Source organism: Emericellopsis atlantica, assembly GCF_019669845.1.
Source record: "Emericellopsis atlantica unplaced genomic scaffold F5Z01scaffold_1, whole genome shotgun sequence".
In the NCBI taxonomy this organism is placed as follows: domain Eukaryota; kingdom Fungi; phylum Ascomycota; class Sordariomycetes; order Hypocreales; family Bionectriaceae; genus Emericellopsis; species Emericellopsis atlantica.
The window spans coordinates 23,328-38,040 of record NW_025764703.1 but is presented as its reverse complement, the minus strand read 5'-3'; the positions used below and the strand labels follow the sequence as shown (position 1 = coordinate 38,040).

The 14,713-nt window shown below is 56.1% G+C and overlaps 6 protein-coding genes across 6 annotated transcripts; 2 read left to right on the top strand and 4 right to left on the bottom strand.

Moving 5' to 3' along the window:
* Positions 1-583: 583 nt before the first annotated feature.
* Positions 584-2,080, bottom strand: F5Z01DRAFT_678761 (uncharacterized protein; the record flags this gene model as incomplete). Its single annotated transcript, XM_046265471.1, has 2 exons — positions 584-1,549; positions 1,598-2,080. The coding sequence occupies 2 exons, from the start codon at positions 2,078-2,080 to the stop codon at positions 584-586; spliced, it is 1,449 nt and encodes a 482-aa protein (XP_046122695.1).
* A 1,217-nt stretch (positions 2,081-3,297) lies between these two features.
* F5Z01DRAFT_614517 (putative zinc finger motif, C2HC5-type-domain-containing protein) lies at positions 3,298-4,866 on the bottom strand (the record flags this gene model as incomplete). Its single annotated transcript, XM_046260820.1, has 1 exon — positions 3,298-4,866. One exon carries the CDS (start codon positions 4,864-4,866, stop codon positions 3,298-3,300), a length of 1,569 nt encoding a protein of 522 aa, XP_046122694.1.
* A 683-nt stretch (positions 4,867-5,549) lies between these two features.
* F5Z01DRAFT_641350 (lactate/malate dehydrogenase) lies at positions 5,550-6,875 on the top strand. The gene is made up of 2 exons (XM_046262578.1): positions 5,550-5,705; positions 5,789-6,875. Exons 1-2 carry the CDS (start codon positions 5,652-5,654, stop codon positions 6,743-6,745), a joined length of 1,011 nt encoding a protein of 336 aa, XP_046122693.1. The 5' UTR covers positions 5,550-5,651; the 3' UTR covers positions 6,746-6,875.
* F5Z01DRAFT_641346 (cation pump, Ca2+ pump) lies at positions 6,876-11,188 on the bottom strand. The gene is made up of 2 exons (XM_046262577.1): positions 7,567-11,188; positions 6,876-7,514 (listed from the first exon to the last, which is right to left on the bottom strand). Exons 1-2 carry the CDS (start codon positions 10,977-10,979, stop codon positions 6,977-6,979), a joined length of 3,951 nt encoding a protein of 1,316 aa, XP_046122692.1. The 5' UTR covers positions 10,980-11,188; the 3' UTR covers positions 6,876-6,976.
* Positions 11,189-12,133: 945 nt separating this feature from the next.
* Positions 12,134-12,884, top strand: F5Z01DRAFT_614192 (RlpA-like double-psi beta-barrel-protein domain-containing protein-containing protein; the record flags this gene model as incomplete). The annotated part of the gene is made up of 2 exons (XM_046260805.1): positions 12,134-12,471; positions 12,524-12,884. 2 exons carry the CDS (start codon positions 12,134-12,136, stop codon positions 12,882-12,884), a joined length of 699 nt encoding a protein of 232 aa, XP_046122691.1.
* Positions 12,885-13,335: 451 nt separating this feature from the next.
* F5Z01DRAFT_614120 (uncharacterized protein) lies at positions 13,336-14,224 on the bottom strand (the record flags this gene model as incomplete). The annotated part of the gene is made up of 2 exons (XM_046260799.1): positions 13,336-13,583; positions 13,639-14,224. 2 exons carry the CDS (start codon positions 14,222-14,224, stop codon positions 13,336-13,338), a joined length of 834 nt encoding a protein of 277 aa, XP_046122690.1.
* Positions 14,225-14,713: the final 489 nt, after the last annotated feature.

The window sequence follows — 14,713 nt, the reverse complement described above, 5'->3', positions numbered from 1 at the left end:
ATCCGGAGGACAATGAGTATCAGGCTTTCGTGCGGAGGGAGGAGGCCAGAGACTTGGCAGAGAAGCTCTATGGCGAGAGGAGACCAGAGAGCAACCCGGTCGGTGTCAAGAGGAGGCCAAGCAAGGTCGTGCGGATGATCGCCGAGTATGTGAAGCCGCCGAGGGAAGGTGAATGAGAGATGTCGGCTGACGGGCAGCCACTTGCGTGGCTATGAGGGATAGCAGATGATGATTGCGCTGTACATGTATCATTAGGAGCAGAGCAATGATTTGCTCGACGCTGGCTAATACATGTCCCAGAATATGTTCCCAAGACGCCCCAAACTCACCTTAGCCCAGCCCACATTCCACAAATTCAACCATATAAACGCTGCCCCCGTAGATCCAGACAGCGGATGACCAAAGCGGCAAATCCAACAACAATGCGCGCCATCCAGCCACGCGGCACATACACAAGCGGTCCCAGGCAAGAACTCCAGACAAATATGATTATCGAACAGGACTCGAACAGAGTACTCGTCGACAGCAGCGGGTATCATAGCAAGCGATTTCCGGCTGTATAAGAGCCAGAAACTCGTTAATATCAAGCGTGTATAGCCCCCACGCCGTTTCTCCGAGGAATCTGAATCTCCTCATCATCAGAGCTGTTGTTTCCATCGTCGCCTCGGTCGAGCATCCGGTCAATGTCTTTGTCGCTCATTGGTTTTCGGAGGGGGACATGCGTGATGCCTAGGGCGCTGGGCAAGGACATCGCGCTCCGCACGTGTCCTCCCGCATCCGTCCTCCTGCGCGGCATCCCACGAGGACTATCGCGATACGGAGAGTCAAGCTCCATCGGCGAGCCAGGGGTGACCGCCTGACCTGGCGAAGCGTCGAACCCAACCCGTTTGGCGCCTTGCCCTGTCTTCTGCCCAGGAAGTGCCTTCCTGGGTCCAGTTGGCAAAGGCTGGCGCGCGGTGCTCTTGGGAATAGGCTGGGAGCTAGGCCCGGGTGAGCCTGCGGGGGAGAAGGAATGTTTCAAATTGGCCGAGTTGTTGGGGCTGCTCATGAACAATAGCGTCTCAATAGCATCCTGTTCTCGGTTGTTGGGCTGTGGTAATTGCACTTGCGCCCCTGATCGTAAGTGGTTTGTCTGAAGGGCCGACAGCTGCGCTGGTGTTCGAGGTCCACCGGCAGAGCGTGACTGTGAGAGTAATGTAGGGGTATAGCGGGTATTAGAGTTGCGGCGAGGATGTGAGCCGGTGGGCGCCATGCCTACTGACGGCCGGATAGACGCCGGTGGCGCGAGACCTTGCTGATGTCCAAGGCGCGGCGGCGAGTTGGACTTTCGTCTGGTCACTTGGCCGTCGGCAAAATGAACCATGGGCCGCGCGCCCATCTGCGGACTTGCAGAAGACCCATTGCGGCGATGACCAGGGGTAGATGTGCTAGAGGTTGGCGATACGCCTTGCGAGGCCAGTGTCTCGACTTCATTAAGGGAGCGATGCTGCCAGCCGTTGTTGACTTTGATCATGGCATATGACAGACGCGTTTTGAGATCGTGTGATAGCTTCACAGTGTCAGCCTGGGCCCCGTCCAGTGACGCCAGAATACTCACGTCGCCAATCGTGCTGGCAGTCGAGATGGCGCTCACGGCGCTCGTATTTCTCGAGTGTCCTTTGTTGGGACTCTTCACCTCGCCATCCGCCATCCGTTTCCTCGAGGGAACATCGCCTTGACCAGTTGACATCCGATCCTGGGCAGCCGCGAGAGCCGACAGCTGATGCAATTGGCTCGCCTCGCTGAGGACTGCCGGTTGTGTTGTTGGTGGTACGTCGCGTCTATGTGCGTCTGTATCGCTTGCCGTGGGTGTAAAAACATGGTCCGAATGGGACGTGGCATTGGAAGCCTGCGACCCCTCAGTGGACCGAGGATCGCTCTGTGAGAACCGCTCGTCAGCATAGAGTGGCGCGGTTGCGGCTTTGTCGTCGTAATTGTTATTTGTCGAGACTGGAGTATGTGGGATGGCAGAGCCCGCGTAGTTGTTCGTCGTCGTGGGTGTCTCAGTACCGCGGCCGTCTGCATGCCTAGTGGCGGACATGGAGGACGCGACCGTCGCGTTGCCGACCCCAACGCCGGGCCGGTCGAGCCCAGTGGATGCCATGAGGCAGTCGATTATTTCAGTCGCGTATTGGCAATATGGGATGATCGTGTCTGCGCTGTCCCGTCTCGAGCGTGGTGGGATTGAACTTTGAAGTGGCAACGTAGGGGGTCGATTGCGTGGAATAACAGCGCGACTGTAGTGGCTCACTCAACCGCGTGTTTGGTGGAGCGGCTGACGGGGTTCCTCTGGGTACGAATATGTAGCGACGAGGGTTCACCACACAAAGAGCAATGGATAGAAATACAATGTGGGATCGTTGAAATGGAGATCTGGCTCTTCGCGAGGGTAGCGTAGTGTAAAGGTCACGGGTCGAACGCCAGGTGCCTAGCTTGGGCGACTCTTTCCTACTGACTCTTGTGCGTGCTGGTTTACGCGGTCACCGCGACGGATGCGGGAGGTGCCACCCACTACGAGTCGGGTCCCGCCTTCCCCAGTCCCACTTGGGTTTCGACCGCCCGAGACTCGATGAAAGTCTATTATTTTGCGAGATTATTAAAGATATCTTGACCAGCTGGATTACGCCGGTGGAAACTGAAAAGCAGATAAGAGTTGCGTTTCTTCCACTAGGTCAAATGCTATAGCAACGCCGCTTGTGGTCATCCATTGGTACCCAGCAACAGTCGAAACCGCGCAACACCCTTGCAAGTGCATACTCAGTGTCCCAGAGCAAAGTTGGGTCCATCATCCGTACTCCAGTCTTGCTGTGTACAACGAGTAGTGAAGTGAATCTTGACACATTTTGCGCGTCGACTGACACTCTACGGATACATATGATACGTGATCGCAAGTTGAGCGGACAATGACGTCTTCCCGCGCCTGTGACAGGTTCCATCGAGCCGCGTGGTGCCGCAGGATCGCGGATCAGCAGACACGTTTTGTGCAATCAACCACGATTAACCCCTCAAAGCTCTGCCATAGCGGGGGAAGGCAGATCTTGAGGCCCAGCCTGTTGGCTGTACGTATCTGGTCGCATGGAAACATTTGCGCGAAACGTTGTCGATTTTCCCTTGCAATCCAGCCCGCTCTAGAATGATTGTAAGATGCTCGTTCATGACACGAAGTCACGTGGTCTCCCGCCATCCTCTCCAAGCAGGTTCAATCTGATACACCCGGTGCCGTGCAATGCACCATTTCATGAGGCTATATCAGCTGCGCTATCCACACTCTGGCTCATCGCCCACTCCTGTGTGCCCGCGCACCCCGCCGTCTAGTATGACATCTTCGTTGTTGTCCAGGTCATCTTGAACCCGCCGCCAGCCCGCCTGGCGTGGTCTCCTCCCCTCAAGTTCCGGCCCTTTGCCCTTGGCATTGAACACTGGCTTGATAAGTGCACCTAGCAAGGGATTGCCACTGAAGGCGCCACCTCCAAGTCTGCCCTTGTTGGCTGTCGGCTCGGGCCCATTGTGGTCCTCCATCTCGTCGTTTTCTTCGTCGCTTTCCGGGGTTTGTGGGCGTTCTATCGCAGCCATCTTACGCGTCACCTTCCGACCCTTGAGATCAATACTCACAATCTGCTGCCTCTTTTCGTAGTCTGGTTTGGCATTCCACTCCATTTCGCGCATCAGCTTTTGCTGTCGCTTCAGCTCTTTGGCCCTGTCCTCGGGAGTGGCCCACATGCTCCCACCTGTCCCAGCCATTGCTCCGCTGACATCAAAATCGCTTGCCTCGTCGCGTACCGTGGTTCTCCGAGCGTTTTGGGCCTGGAAATTGAGCAGCTTGTCCCGGTGCTCACGTGCCTTCGCTTCAGCTTCGTTTACCGGGCTTTCGTTCCCGCGAGGCTTTGTAAAGGGCGCTGGGGTCTTGGCAACGTCTGCTCGACGATTTGCTTTGGCGTCTACAGCCATGAGCTCGCGGCCTCGCTCCTCTCGAAGTTCTCTCATCATAGCCTGCACCTCGGCCGGCTTGAGCAGAGGCGTTCCACAGAATGTACATGGCCCGAGACCCTCCTTCATGCAAATGACCTTGCCGCACGTCAAACAATTGGGTGCTGCGCCCTGGAGAGCATGTCTCGTTGCAACGCAATTGCACTTCCTTGCCTCTGTATTATCCAACGTTGGGTTTGTCGTAATCTCCAGGGCTCGTATCGCGGACTCTAAATCTGCCAGTGCCGTAGACTGTCCCGCCATAGGCGTGCCGCCAGCTATAGTAATCTTTGTACTCGTTTTGGCTGTCGGTTTCGGTGTTGAGCTACGCGATGTGGGCGTAGACTTTGGCTTTGACTTTGACACGGGATCCGAGATCAGGAAGCCGGCAGAGGGTCGCTCCCTTCGAGTCTGCTCTGCTGGGGTGCTAGAACCAGAGGCATGTTTGCTGTTTGGCAGGCTCGCGCGCGGTACTGTAGGCATATACTCGAGCTCCTCATCTTTCTTATTGTAGGCCTTGCCGGCGGGCACCGTGTAATCGAGCTGACGTGCTGGTAGCTGGCCAATCGGAGGCTTTTTCTTCTTCGCCTGGCCACGTTTCGACTTGGGGACAGAGTCAATGTCCGACGCGGATGCAGATGCGGTTTGTGATACGGGCGCTGATGAGTTCGAGGCAGCGGTAATCTCCTTCCGACGAGAGTTGAAGGAGGCGATGAACTCAACCGCTTGGGGGCTGTTGCCGAGAAGGTTACTGAAGTGGGATGCCGCCTCAGCTTTTGGGAGCGATGCGCCGTAGTCGAGTACTTGCTGCAGCTCCTCGTTCGGAAGTGGCAGCAGCTGCGCTAGCTGAGCGAGCGACATGCCTCAGAGTTCAAAGCTATCCCTCTAGGAAAGTAGGGCGAGGAAGAGAAATTGTCCTGGTTGCCAACATTTCTTACCAGTTGCTGAAGTGGTGACGTTGGTTCATCCCCCCCACAGCGAGAAAAAGAAGCCTACCCTAAACATGACTCATCCGGCGTCATTGAAGCTTTGAGAGACTCTTACGTTGGCCGTGACATGTTGAGCTGCCTGGATAAACCCGAAGCACTTATTTGCACGTTTATCCAGAATGGATCGGAGGCATATTGTTTATGCTGACGTTTATGTCAAACGTTTAGAAAATTGGGTGGCCTAAAACCGGTTGTAATGGGGGCGCTGAAAAGCGACAGGGTGTAACAAGCAAGTGATGCAAGTACGAATCTTGCCGAAAAGACGTCTCTACCCACAATCTGAGGACATAACTTTAAACCGTTGCCGTTATTCTAAGACATCAGTTAATAATCATTCATCGTCCTGCCGAGTCCGAGTTGATCAGAGCCTCAATCACGAGCCAGCCACCTTGGCCAATCCCGCCAATTACCCGGGGCCAATGCCGAGCTAGAGCCGCTCGACTGTCATTGGCTGGCCACCCAAGCAACAGCTGTCCGCCTCGGACGGGACACCAGCCAGCCAATTGTGCTCCTTTGGGGCGAGAGGGAGCGAATCCCCCGACGTCCGTCCATCCATCTTTTTTCCTTGGGAAAACCACGCATCGCCATCTTCCTCTCTTTTCCCACATTGTTTGATCCACCTCTTCTTTTAGATACCCTTTCATCAATCCCTTCAAGATGATGCTCGCTAGCAAGATCCAGCGCCGGGCCTTTTCCGCCACGGCTCGCGACGTACGTTCCTAGCTCTCCTCCCTACCCAGCCCCAACAATACACTACGTACAATCAGTTTGCTGACGTGCTGCGCACAACACAGCTCTCCAAGGTTGCCGTCCTCGGTGCCTCGGGTGGCATTGGCCAGCCTCTCTCGCTGCTCATGAAGCTCAACCCCCGCGTCACTGACCTCGCTCTTTACGACATCCGTGGTGGACCCGGTGTCGCTGCCGACCTCTCGCACATCAACACCAAGTCGACCGTCACCGGCTACGACCCCACCCCTACCGGCCTCGCTGCCGCTGTCAAGGGCGCCGAGGTTGTCCTCATCCCCGCCGGTGTCCCTCGCAAGCCCGGCATGACTCGTGACGACCTCTTCAACACCAACGCCTCCATCGTCCGCGACCTCGCCAAGGCCGTCGCCGAGTCCGCCCCCGAGGCCAAGGTTCTCATCATCTCCAACCCCGTCAACTCGACCGTCCCCATCTGCGCCGAGGTCTTCAAGGCCAGGGGTGTCTACAACCCCAAGACCCTCTTCGGTGTCACCACCCTCGACGTCGTTCGCGCCAGCCGCTTCGTCTCCGAGGTCAAGAAGACTGACCCTGCCGACGAGAACATCACCGTCGTCGGAGGCCACTCTGGCGTCACCATTGTGCCTCTCTTCAGCCAGAGCAAGCACCCCGATCTGACCTCCAACGCCGACATTGTCAAGCGCGTCCAGTTCGGTGGTGATGAGGTCGTCCAGGCCAAGGACGGTGCCGGTTCCGCCACCCTCTCCATGGCCATGGCCGGTGCCCGCATGGCCGAGTCCGTCCTCCGCGCCGTCCAGGGCGAGAAGGGTGTCGTCGAGCCCGCCTTTGTCGACTCGCCCCTCTACAAGGACCAGGGCATCGACTTCTTCAGCTCCAAGGTTGAGCTCGGCCCCGAGGGTGTCGCCAAGATCCACCCCATCGGGCAGGTCGACGCCAACGAGCAGAAGCTCCTCGACGCCTGCCTGGTTGACCTCAAGAAGAACATTGAGAAGGGCGTCTCCTTTGTTGCCTCCAACCCCGGCAACTAAGCCTCGCGCCGGACTTCTTGTATACGAATCATCTTAATCACGAGAGACGGGGAATTATGAGCCTGGTTTCAGAAGATCAGCGTCTTTGTATCATAGCCATGAAATCAAACATTATGACCTTCTCTTATATTCTGGCCGTGTCCATTCTCATCTATGCTGGAATGTATCTATCGTAGTATACACAGTCTTTCGCATCTACTCTATTATGGCTCGCCAAAGTGCAGAGCCGGCCTAGTTCTGCCTTCCAGCCCTCCAGTTCTCAAGCGCCCGGCGGCGCTCCTCTACCTTGCGCTCAAACTCGAGCACCTTCTCCTGCGCCTTCTTCTCGTCCTCCTCGGCCTTCTTCTGGGCCAGGACCTCCTTCCTAGCCATCTCACGCTCGAGCTGATCGGGGCGACGCTCGGCAATGTCGCGCGGGCGGAAGTCGCTGAAGCCCCACTTGAGGCCACGCTCGATCAACCAGCAGAGACCAAAGTCGAGAACCATGGACGCGGTCATCTTGGTTTTGAACTCCTCGGTGAAGGGCACAAGCTTCATCTGCTCGTTGATCTCGGGGATGAGCTCCATTGCGCAGACAAAAGCAAGGCCAGAGACACCGACAATGCCCCAGTACATGCCCTTGTTTTCCGACAGGGACTCGCGGAAAGGACGGCCCTGGTAGTTGATGGCAAACGTAGAAATCTGCTGGATGAGCTGGAGCAGGTAAATGGCGGAGTTGAGCAGAGACGGGCTGAACTCGGCCTCGAGGTCGACGTCGTCACCGGAACGACTGCATTTGTTAGTTTTATCAGTAGTTACATACGGGTGGGGGCTGGACGTACGGTTCAATCTTCTCGCTGAGGCGGGCAACGTAGATAAGCGTGCTAATGTGCACTGCGAACTGACCCAGGATGGAGCCAATGATGTACACATTGAAAATGTTAGGCTGAGGACGCTCCTTGCTGAGACCCTCTACAACGCGGGCGCGAGAGATGGACAGAAAGCAGACAGACATGAGCATGCCACTGATCGTGTACTGCGTGTCGCCAAACTTGATGCCCTCGAGGTACAGGACAGACAGGGAGTAGGCGCTGATGAGGCAGTTGAGGGCGAGGATCTTGTACATCTGGATCGTAGCGACAAGCGTGCAGCGACCCTGGCGAATGATGTTGGGGATGGCGATGACATTGCGGAGCTTGGAGGTGAAGGGGGCGGCGACAGACGCATCACCAAGCTTCAAGGTGGGTGGTTCGCTATCGTCCAGCTCGCTCTCCATCATGCTGGTCGAAAGCTGATCGGCGAGGCCGGCAGCCTTCTTCATGGCATCCTGCTGCTTCTTGTTGCCGCTGTTGGCGATGAGGTCCTGGGCGCCAGGAGAGGTGATGGTCTCGGCAGGGTGACCCAGAGACTTGGTGTACTCGTCGATGGACATGTTCTTCTTGTTGGCCTCGCGTTCGACGGCCTTGGAGAAGTGGGGGTTGCTGGGGCCAGGGGGGTAGAGGTGGGCAATGATGGCAGGCACGGGGGGTGCAGGCTGATTGAAACGCTTCATCAGATCACACTGCTTCTGGTACATTTCCTTCATCTTGGTGTTGCGCGAGTGCTCGGCAATGCGGGTGAGATCGTCCTGGGTTCCGTTGAGCAGGGCAACGCCAATGTGGGCTTGCTTGAGCGCGCCGACGTCGTTGGTGCCATCTCCAGCCATGAGCGTATAGTAACCCATGTCCTTCAGACCAAGAAGAATCTCTTCCTTTTGCTTGGGAGAGACACGAGCGTACACCCAGGTGTGGCGGAGCAGCTGGCTCCATCCAGGCTGTCCAACGAACTTGGCGAGGGCATACCCCGTAACGCAAATGTCCTTGTCCTCGATAATCTTGGAGTCAATAGGCTTGGTAGGGTCCACAGAGATGGAGATCTTGTCGTCAACACTCTTCCATACCAGGAGATCGCCGCCGTCATTGTCCTCAGGGGCGTCGAGAATAAGAGCATCACGATCCACAATCTCAACTTCGCGAGCGACGTGCACGGCAGTGAGAGGGTTGTCTCCGGTAATCATGACCACGCGGTGGCTGCTCTCGTTGAGCATCTGGACAGCCTCCTTGGCATCTTCCTTGAGGGGACAGTGGAGGACGAGGAAACCAGCAAAGATGAGATCAGACTCGACCTTTTCACGCTTCAGATCGTTGATTTTAGATGCGCCGAGCTCCGAGTCGATTGTGAGCTGCTTGTAGGCCAGGGCCAGGACACGCGAACCCTTGCGAGTGAAGTATTTGTAGGTCTCTTCGTAGTCGGTGGGCACCTTGATCAACATCTTCATAATGGTCTCGGGCGCACCCTTGACACCGGCAAAAGTACCCTTGATCTTCTGACCAGTGGTAGAGTCAGTGCCGTGGACCATGGCAACAGAACTCTGGCGCTTGAGAGCGGAGGAGAACTGGAAACGACGCTTGATCTGCACGTTGCCGTGAGCACCGCCAGCCTTGTTGGTACTGAACAGTTGATCATTCTTGCCAAGAGTCCAGCCAAGAGAGCCCAGAGTTGCCTTCTCCATGGGGTCACCGACCACATCGCCTTCGTCGAGCTTCACGAGCGCGTGGGCAGTTGCCAGAACCAGCTGAGTTTCGAGTGTGGCGTTCTTTACCGGGGTGATGGTCGAGTGAGCACCATCGCCCTCCCTCTTGTCGGGAACCTCTTCATGAGTCAGCCCCAGTCCAGCGATACCCTCCACCACCAGATCCTCGCCAGTCAGGGTGCCAGTCTTGTCGAAGCAAGCCACGTCGATGCGACCAGCAAAGGGGATGCGGAAAGGCTCGGTACAGAAGATGGCTAGCTTGGCAAGAGCAGCCAAGCTGGTATTGACGGCGAGACTCAGCTCCATGGGCAGCTCAGGCGGGACAACACTGGTGACAATCAAGATGCAGTCGAGCAGAAGCTTGGAGCGCTTGCGGTCCTTGCGAACACCTTCGTCCCAAACATACCAGGAGGCAGCAATGGCGAAGACCAGGAGGAACAGAATGAAGTAGAGTGCCTCGGCATCTCCAGCGCCAACGCGCTCGGTGGAGTAGATCATGGTGCGGACAAGGCTTCCCTGAGACGTCTCAAAGCCAGTCTTGACAACGATAGCCATGGCACCGTTGTCCGGGGGCGTCGGGACACCAGACGCCAGCTTGGGCTTCTCGACATCAGGGTTGCCATGCGTGATCTGGAGAACCTTGGTGCCGCCCCAAAGGAAGGAGTTCTTGTCGAGACCTTCGGGCTCAAGGGGAGCATCAGAGGGGCGAAGCTGGATGGAGTCTTTGAGGAGAGGGGTACTTTCACCAGACAGCATGGCTTCGTTGACGATGGCCGTGCCCTCTACCAGAAGCATGTCGCATGCAACGCCGCTATCTTCCTTGGTGCGTCCGACGGAGACCAGGTCGCCGGGAAGGAGCTTATCGCTTTGCGTCTCAACCCACTTGCCGAGTCGGAACACCCAGATACCGTAAGGCTGGATGCTCATACCACGGAACTCAGTGAGGGTACGCTGTCGCTGCCAAACAACGGTGCTTTCAAACGCCACCAGCATGAAGAGGGTGAACAAGGAGTAGTACCAGTATTCGTCGAGCAGCCAGAGACCAACGCAGAAGATCTGGAAGACGAAGAATGGCGCGACGGCGTGCTCTTTGAACAGCTCCGTGAACGTGGGCACGGGGATATCGAACGTGTTGGTACCATAATGTTGCTCGATGCGGTTGATCTCTGATTGCTTGTCGATACCGCGCGAAGACTGGTACTGGCCAATCTTGGGCTTGGGCTCGGCGTCGATCGAGTACTCGAGTGTTCGGAAAGACTTGGTCGCGTTGTCGTAGAGGAAACGGCGTTTCTGGAAGAGGAACGAGAGGTTGGTCTGGCCGCCAGCTTTATCGCGCACCAACTTGCAGATGTCTCCAGCGCCGGCGTTCGCGACGGGAAGAACCTTGATCAGCTGGGCATCCTCGATGGACTGCGCCTTGGACGCTGTGAAGCGCGCCGCAAGATTGATGCTCCAGTGGGTGCTGAGCCAGAAGAGGGACTGGACGGTGATGATGGCAGCGCACCATACAAAAGTCCATTCCTCTCCGCCGATCCAGATATCGTACAGTTCTTGCGACAGGTAGTAGCGCGCGAAAATGGGCCAGACAATGGCAAAGGGCCACACGTAGGCATGGAGGAAAAACGGAAGGGGTCGAAGCAGCTCGGCTTGCGAGATTTGAGCGCTGTCGACGAGGGGCGCCATGATGGCGGTTGTGTCGATGGTCTTGTTGACAATAAACCCTATACCATCAGACGAAATGCCAATGGGACGGGGGAAGGATGAGCGAAAGCGACTGTTTGGCGACGCGGTTGTCGTGAGCAATGGTTAGTGAAGGCGGCCGTGGGGTCGACTCTGTCGAGGACACTTTTCGGCTTCGCTAGAAATCCACAGGGTTCGTGTGGCGTTGGGGGGAGGAGACATATGGCGCATGCGCTAGATAGGTGGCGCAGTCTGTTCACAGGGTAGGTGGAATCAGGGCGCGCGTCTTCGGGTTGCGCCTTGGACCAGACTCAGACTTCTCACTGACATAAACGCTCATGTTCCACTCATTGTCGGAATATCTCGCTTCTGCCCTCTTCATTTCGACTCGTCTGCCCCAGCGGCACAAGAAAGCATGTCATTACATGTCAGGGCTGATATGCTGGGCGCGACACCTGGTTCAGTGTTGGGTTGGGTTGCAAATCACTCGCCCCCGAACGGGACCTGAGCGTCGAAGGGTCAAACCAGAGCGGAAGATTCTCTCATTTCGTCCTGGACATTTCAATGCTGCGTCTGAGACTTTGAGCAGACTAATAAGTTAGAGAGTGTGGACTGGCGACATCATGACCATGAGGCGGGCCGGCTGCCGGCCGCCATGCGTACGGACATGTACGAATTGCTTGTGACGCGTCAATCTTCGGAACCAGATACGTTCCGAAACGAGCCTATTCTCGATATGTCTGCCTCCGAGGTGCTTTGGAAACATCGCGTGGCGCATGCCGGCTCGCGCCAATGCTTGCATTGATCGTGCAAACAGGATCGGCAGCTCCCCGCCTGGAGGTGATTGGAGCGTGGCACTCCCAAGGGCAAATAAGCACGATCATCTTCCTTCTAGGAAACGTCATTGGGGTTTGTTGTTTGGAGTTGCCGCAGGGGATCCAGCCGTACTAAACCAGGAGAGGCTCGGAGGATGAACTCCCGTTCCCATATGTCCATGCAGCTGGTGGATGGGAGCAGCATGCTGGTAACGATTTAACTCAACGGGGCCAAGTAAGTCACAGATTCGGTATATAAAACAAGGCATCAATGCTCAGATATTCTGGGACACTCACGACACTTCTGCCACATCAAGCCTCCAAGCTACAATCTTCGCCAACATGTCCCCTTCCATCATCAAGACCGCCCTTCTCGTGGCCTCTGCCACCGCCCCCGTTCTAGCCGCCTCTGGCAGTGGCAAGACGACCCGTTACTGGGACTGCTGCAAGCCTTCCTGCGCATGGCCTGGAAAGGCGGCAGTCAGCTCTCCAGTCGCCATGTGCGACGCCCAGTGGAACCCTCTCAACAACCCTTCTGCTAGAAGCGGCTGCGATGGCGGCAACGCCTTCACTTGTGCCACTTACTCGCCTTGGGCTGTTGATGACAACCTCGCCTATGGCTTCGCGGCAACTGCAATCTCGGGCGGATCTGAGTCATCCTGGTGCTGCGCCTGTTACCGGTAGGTGTATCCCTGTAAGCCAGGAAGATTTGCAGTTGACTGACATATACAGTCTCACCTTCACCTCTGGGCCAGTTGCTGGCAAGAGCATGGTTGTGCAGTCGACGAACACGGGCGGTGACCTCGGCAACAACCACTTTGATATCCTCATGCCCGGTGGCGGTGTCGGCCTCTTTGACGGCTGCACTCCGCAATTTGGCGGTCTCCCTGGCGCCCAGTACGGCGGGATCAGCTCTCGCGATGAGTGCAATAGCTTCCCTGAACCGCTGAAAGAGGGCTGCTTCTGGCGCTTTGACTGGTTCCAGAACGCTGACAACCCAGATATTCAGTTCGAGCAAGTACAGTGCCCTGCTGAGCTCCTCAACGTATCTGGATGTAAGCGCAATGACGATGGTAACTTCCCCGCTGCTTAAGTACGGGCGCTGCTGGCCCCTATCTGGAGTGGCGATGGGGCTTTCGTGGAGAATAGTCTCGAGAGGCTCAATCCCTATCATTGGTCGCGTTTCGTGAGCAATAATGAGCGGATGTCGACATAGTCCTGGTGTACTTCCCGATCCTTCTTGTATTGCAGGAAGGCCTTGCAACGATGAGGCACCATGATTGTTGTCTCATAGTGGTCACTTCGAAGATGTTGTCATATAGCATGCGCAAATAGCCATGCAATAAGAGAAACAAGTCTTACCACCAACAATACTTTGGCTTGCATTGGCGTATCCGTGCTTCTTGCCTACGATGCTCGCGAGATGGTCGTCTTGGTCCGACTAGACCAAGCCACATTGAATATGCGTGGATGCATTGTGCATATATTCCCATACCTAAAGAATAGCTATATGCAGGGATCTTGGACGCGCGAGCACAAACCTCTTATACTTGAGTATTGGCGATTGTCTCGGCGGCTTTGTCCTTCCAATCCTCTCTCCATCGCGAAAGAGGTGGGCGTCCTTGCACAATATCGCCCACTGCGTACAGCATACGCTTCTTGTCAGTCTGCTCATCAACATCATTATCAGGGCAGATGATGTAGAACTGGTCCTCCGACATCTTCTTATAGAGGTAGTCGGCTACCTGCTCAGGCGCCCATGCACCCTCGGGCTTCTCCTTGCCAGATGCAGCTCCCGTCTGCGCACAAGTTAACAAAAAGGCTTCACGACAGGCGGACTCTGGAACCTACCAAGCCGGTGTGGGTCCAGCCAGGGACCAAGAGGTGAGCGCTCGTCTTGGTATCTCTGAGATCGAAGCTCAGCTGTTCGGCGAGCGACTTGACAGCCGCCTTGGAGGCATTGTAGGCGGGATTACCAGGCGGGTTGGTGATACCCTGCTTACTTCCGGTGATCACAATCGCCGTTGGCTTTGCTTCCGAGGCCTTTTTCACCACAGGAAGGAAAGCACCGATGCCATGGATGACGCCAAAGAGGTTCGTCTCGAGGGTCTTGACGAAATACTCTTGGTCACCCCATGAGCCTTTCATACCCGTGCCCGCGTTCAAGACCAAGAGCTCAATGCTCCCAAAGTCCCTCGCGACCTCCTCCTTGAGCCGGGACCAATCGACAGTGTTGGACACATCGACCTTTGAAGTGTGAACTATGCCATTGATCTGCTTCTTGGCGGACTCGAGGGCCTCCGCGTTGCGATCCGCAAGGATAACGTTCATGCCCTTGCTGTCGCACAGCTTGGCAATGGCGAGACCAACGCCGGAAGCGCCGCCAGTGATGAGTGCGGTCGAGCCGGAAGCGAAGACGTCAGCAGCGACCATGGTGGAAGGATTTTGTGTAATGTCTGGGGTAGTGTGGAAAGTGCGTGGTCTATCGATGGCGAACGATGGCGAGTCCGTGTCTGACGGCGAAGTTAATAAGTATTGCCTCGCTGCTTATCTCCGCATGACGTGAACGTCTTCTCCCCAGTGCCGATCTGCTTGATGATTGATCGGAGTTTCGGTCATAAGACGGGCGCTCGTTCCGGTGGTCATACTCATGCTGGCATCAGGACTGTCCAAACACGAAGTAGTCTGACTCAATGAATATGAGCTCACATGTATCTCTTTCTTTCAGAGTCCGCCAGCAATGCTGTGATCTCGTCCACCATCATAAAACACAAGCTTCTCCAAGACTAAGTAGCCGTGTACTACCCCGGAGATCCGGCCCCATCCGCTGGGCTCCATACTCCATCGGTCGCCCGCCCGCCCGTTCACCAACTCCTCATAATCAGGTGGACCAAACACTATAATAAATCACACTCATTTAGA

Bases quoted from the DNA above. Each gene is read 5' to 3' on its own strand.
- F5Z01DRAFT_641350 (XM_046262578.1), top strand. From the start codon at position 5,652: ATGATGCTCGCTAGCAAGATCCAGCGCCGGGCCTTTTCCGCCACGGCT. The intron at 5,706-5,788 runs GTACGTTCCTAG...CGCACAACACAG, and splicing joins TTTCCGCCACGGCTCGCGAC to CTCTCCAAGGTTGCCGTCCT.
- F5Z01DRAFT_641346 (XM_046262577.1), bottom strand. From the start codon at position 10,979: ATGGCGCCCCTCGTCGACAGCGCTCAAATCTCGCAAGCCGAGCTGCTT. The intron at 7,515-7,566 runs GTACGTCCAGCC...TAACAAATGCAG, and splicing joins CTCAGCGAGAAGATTGAACC to TCGTTCCGGTGACGACGTCG.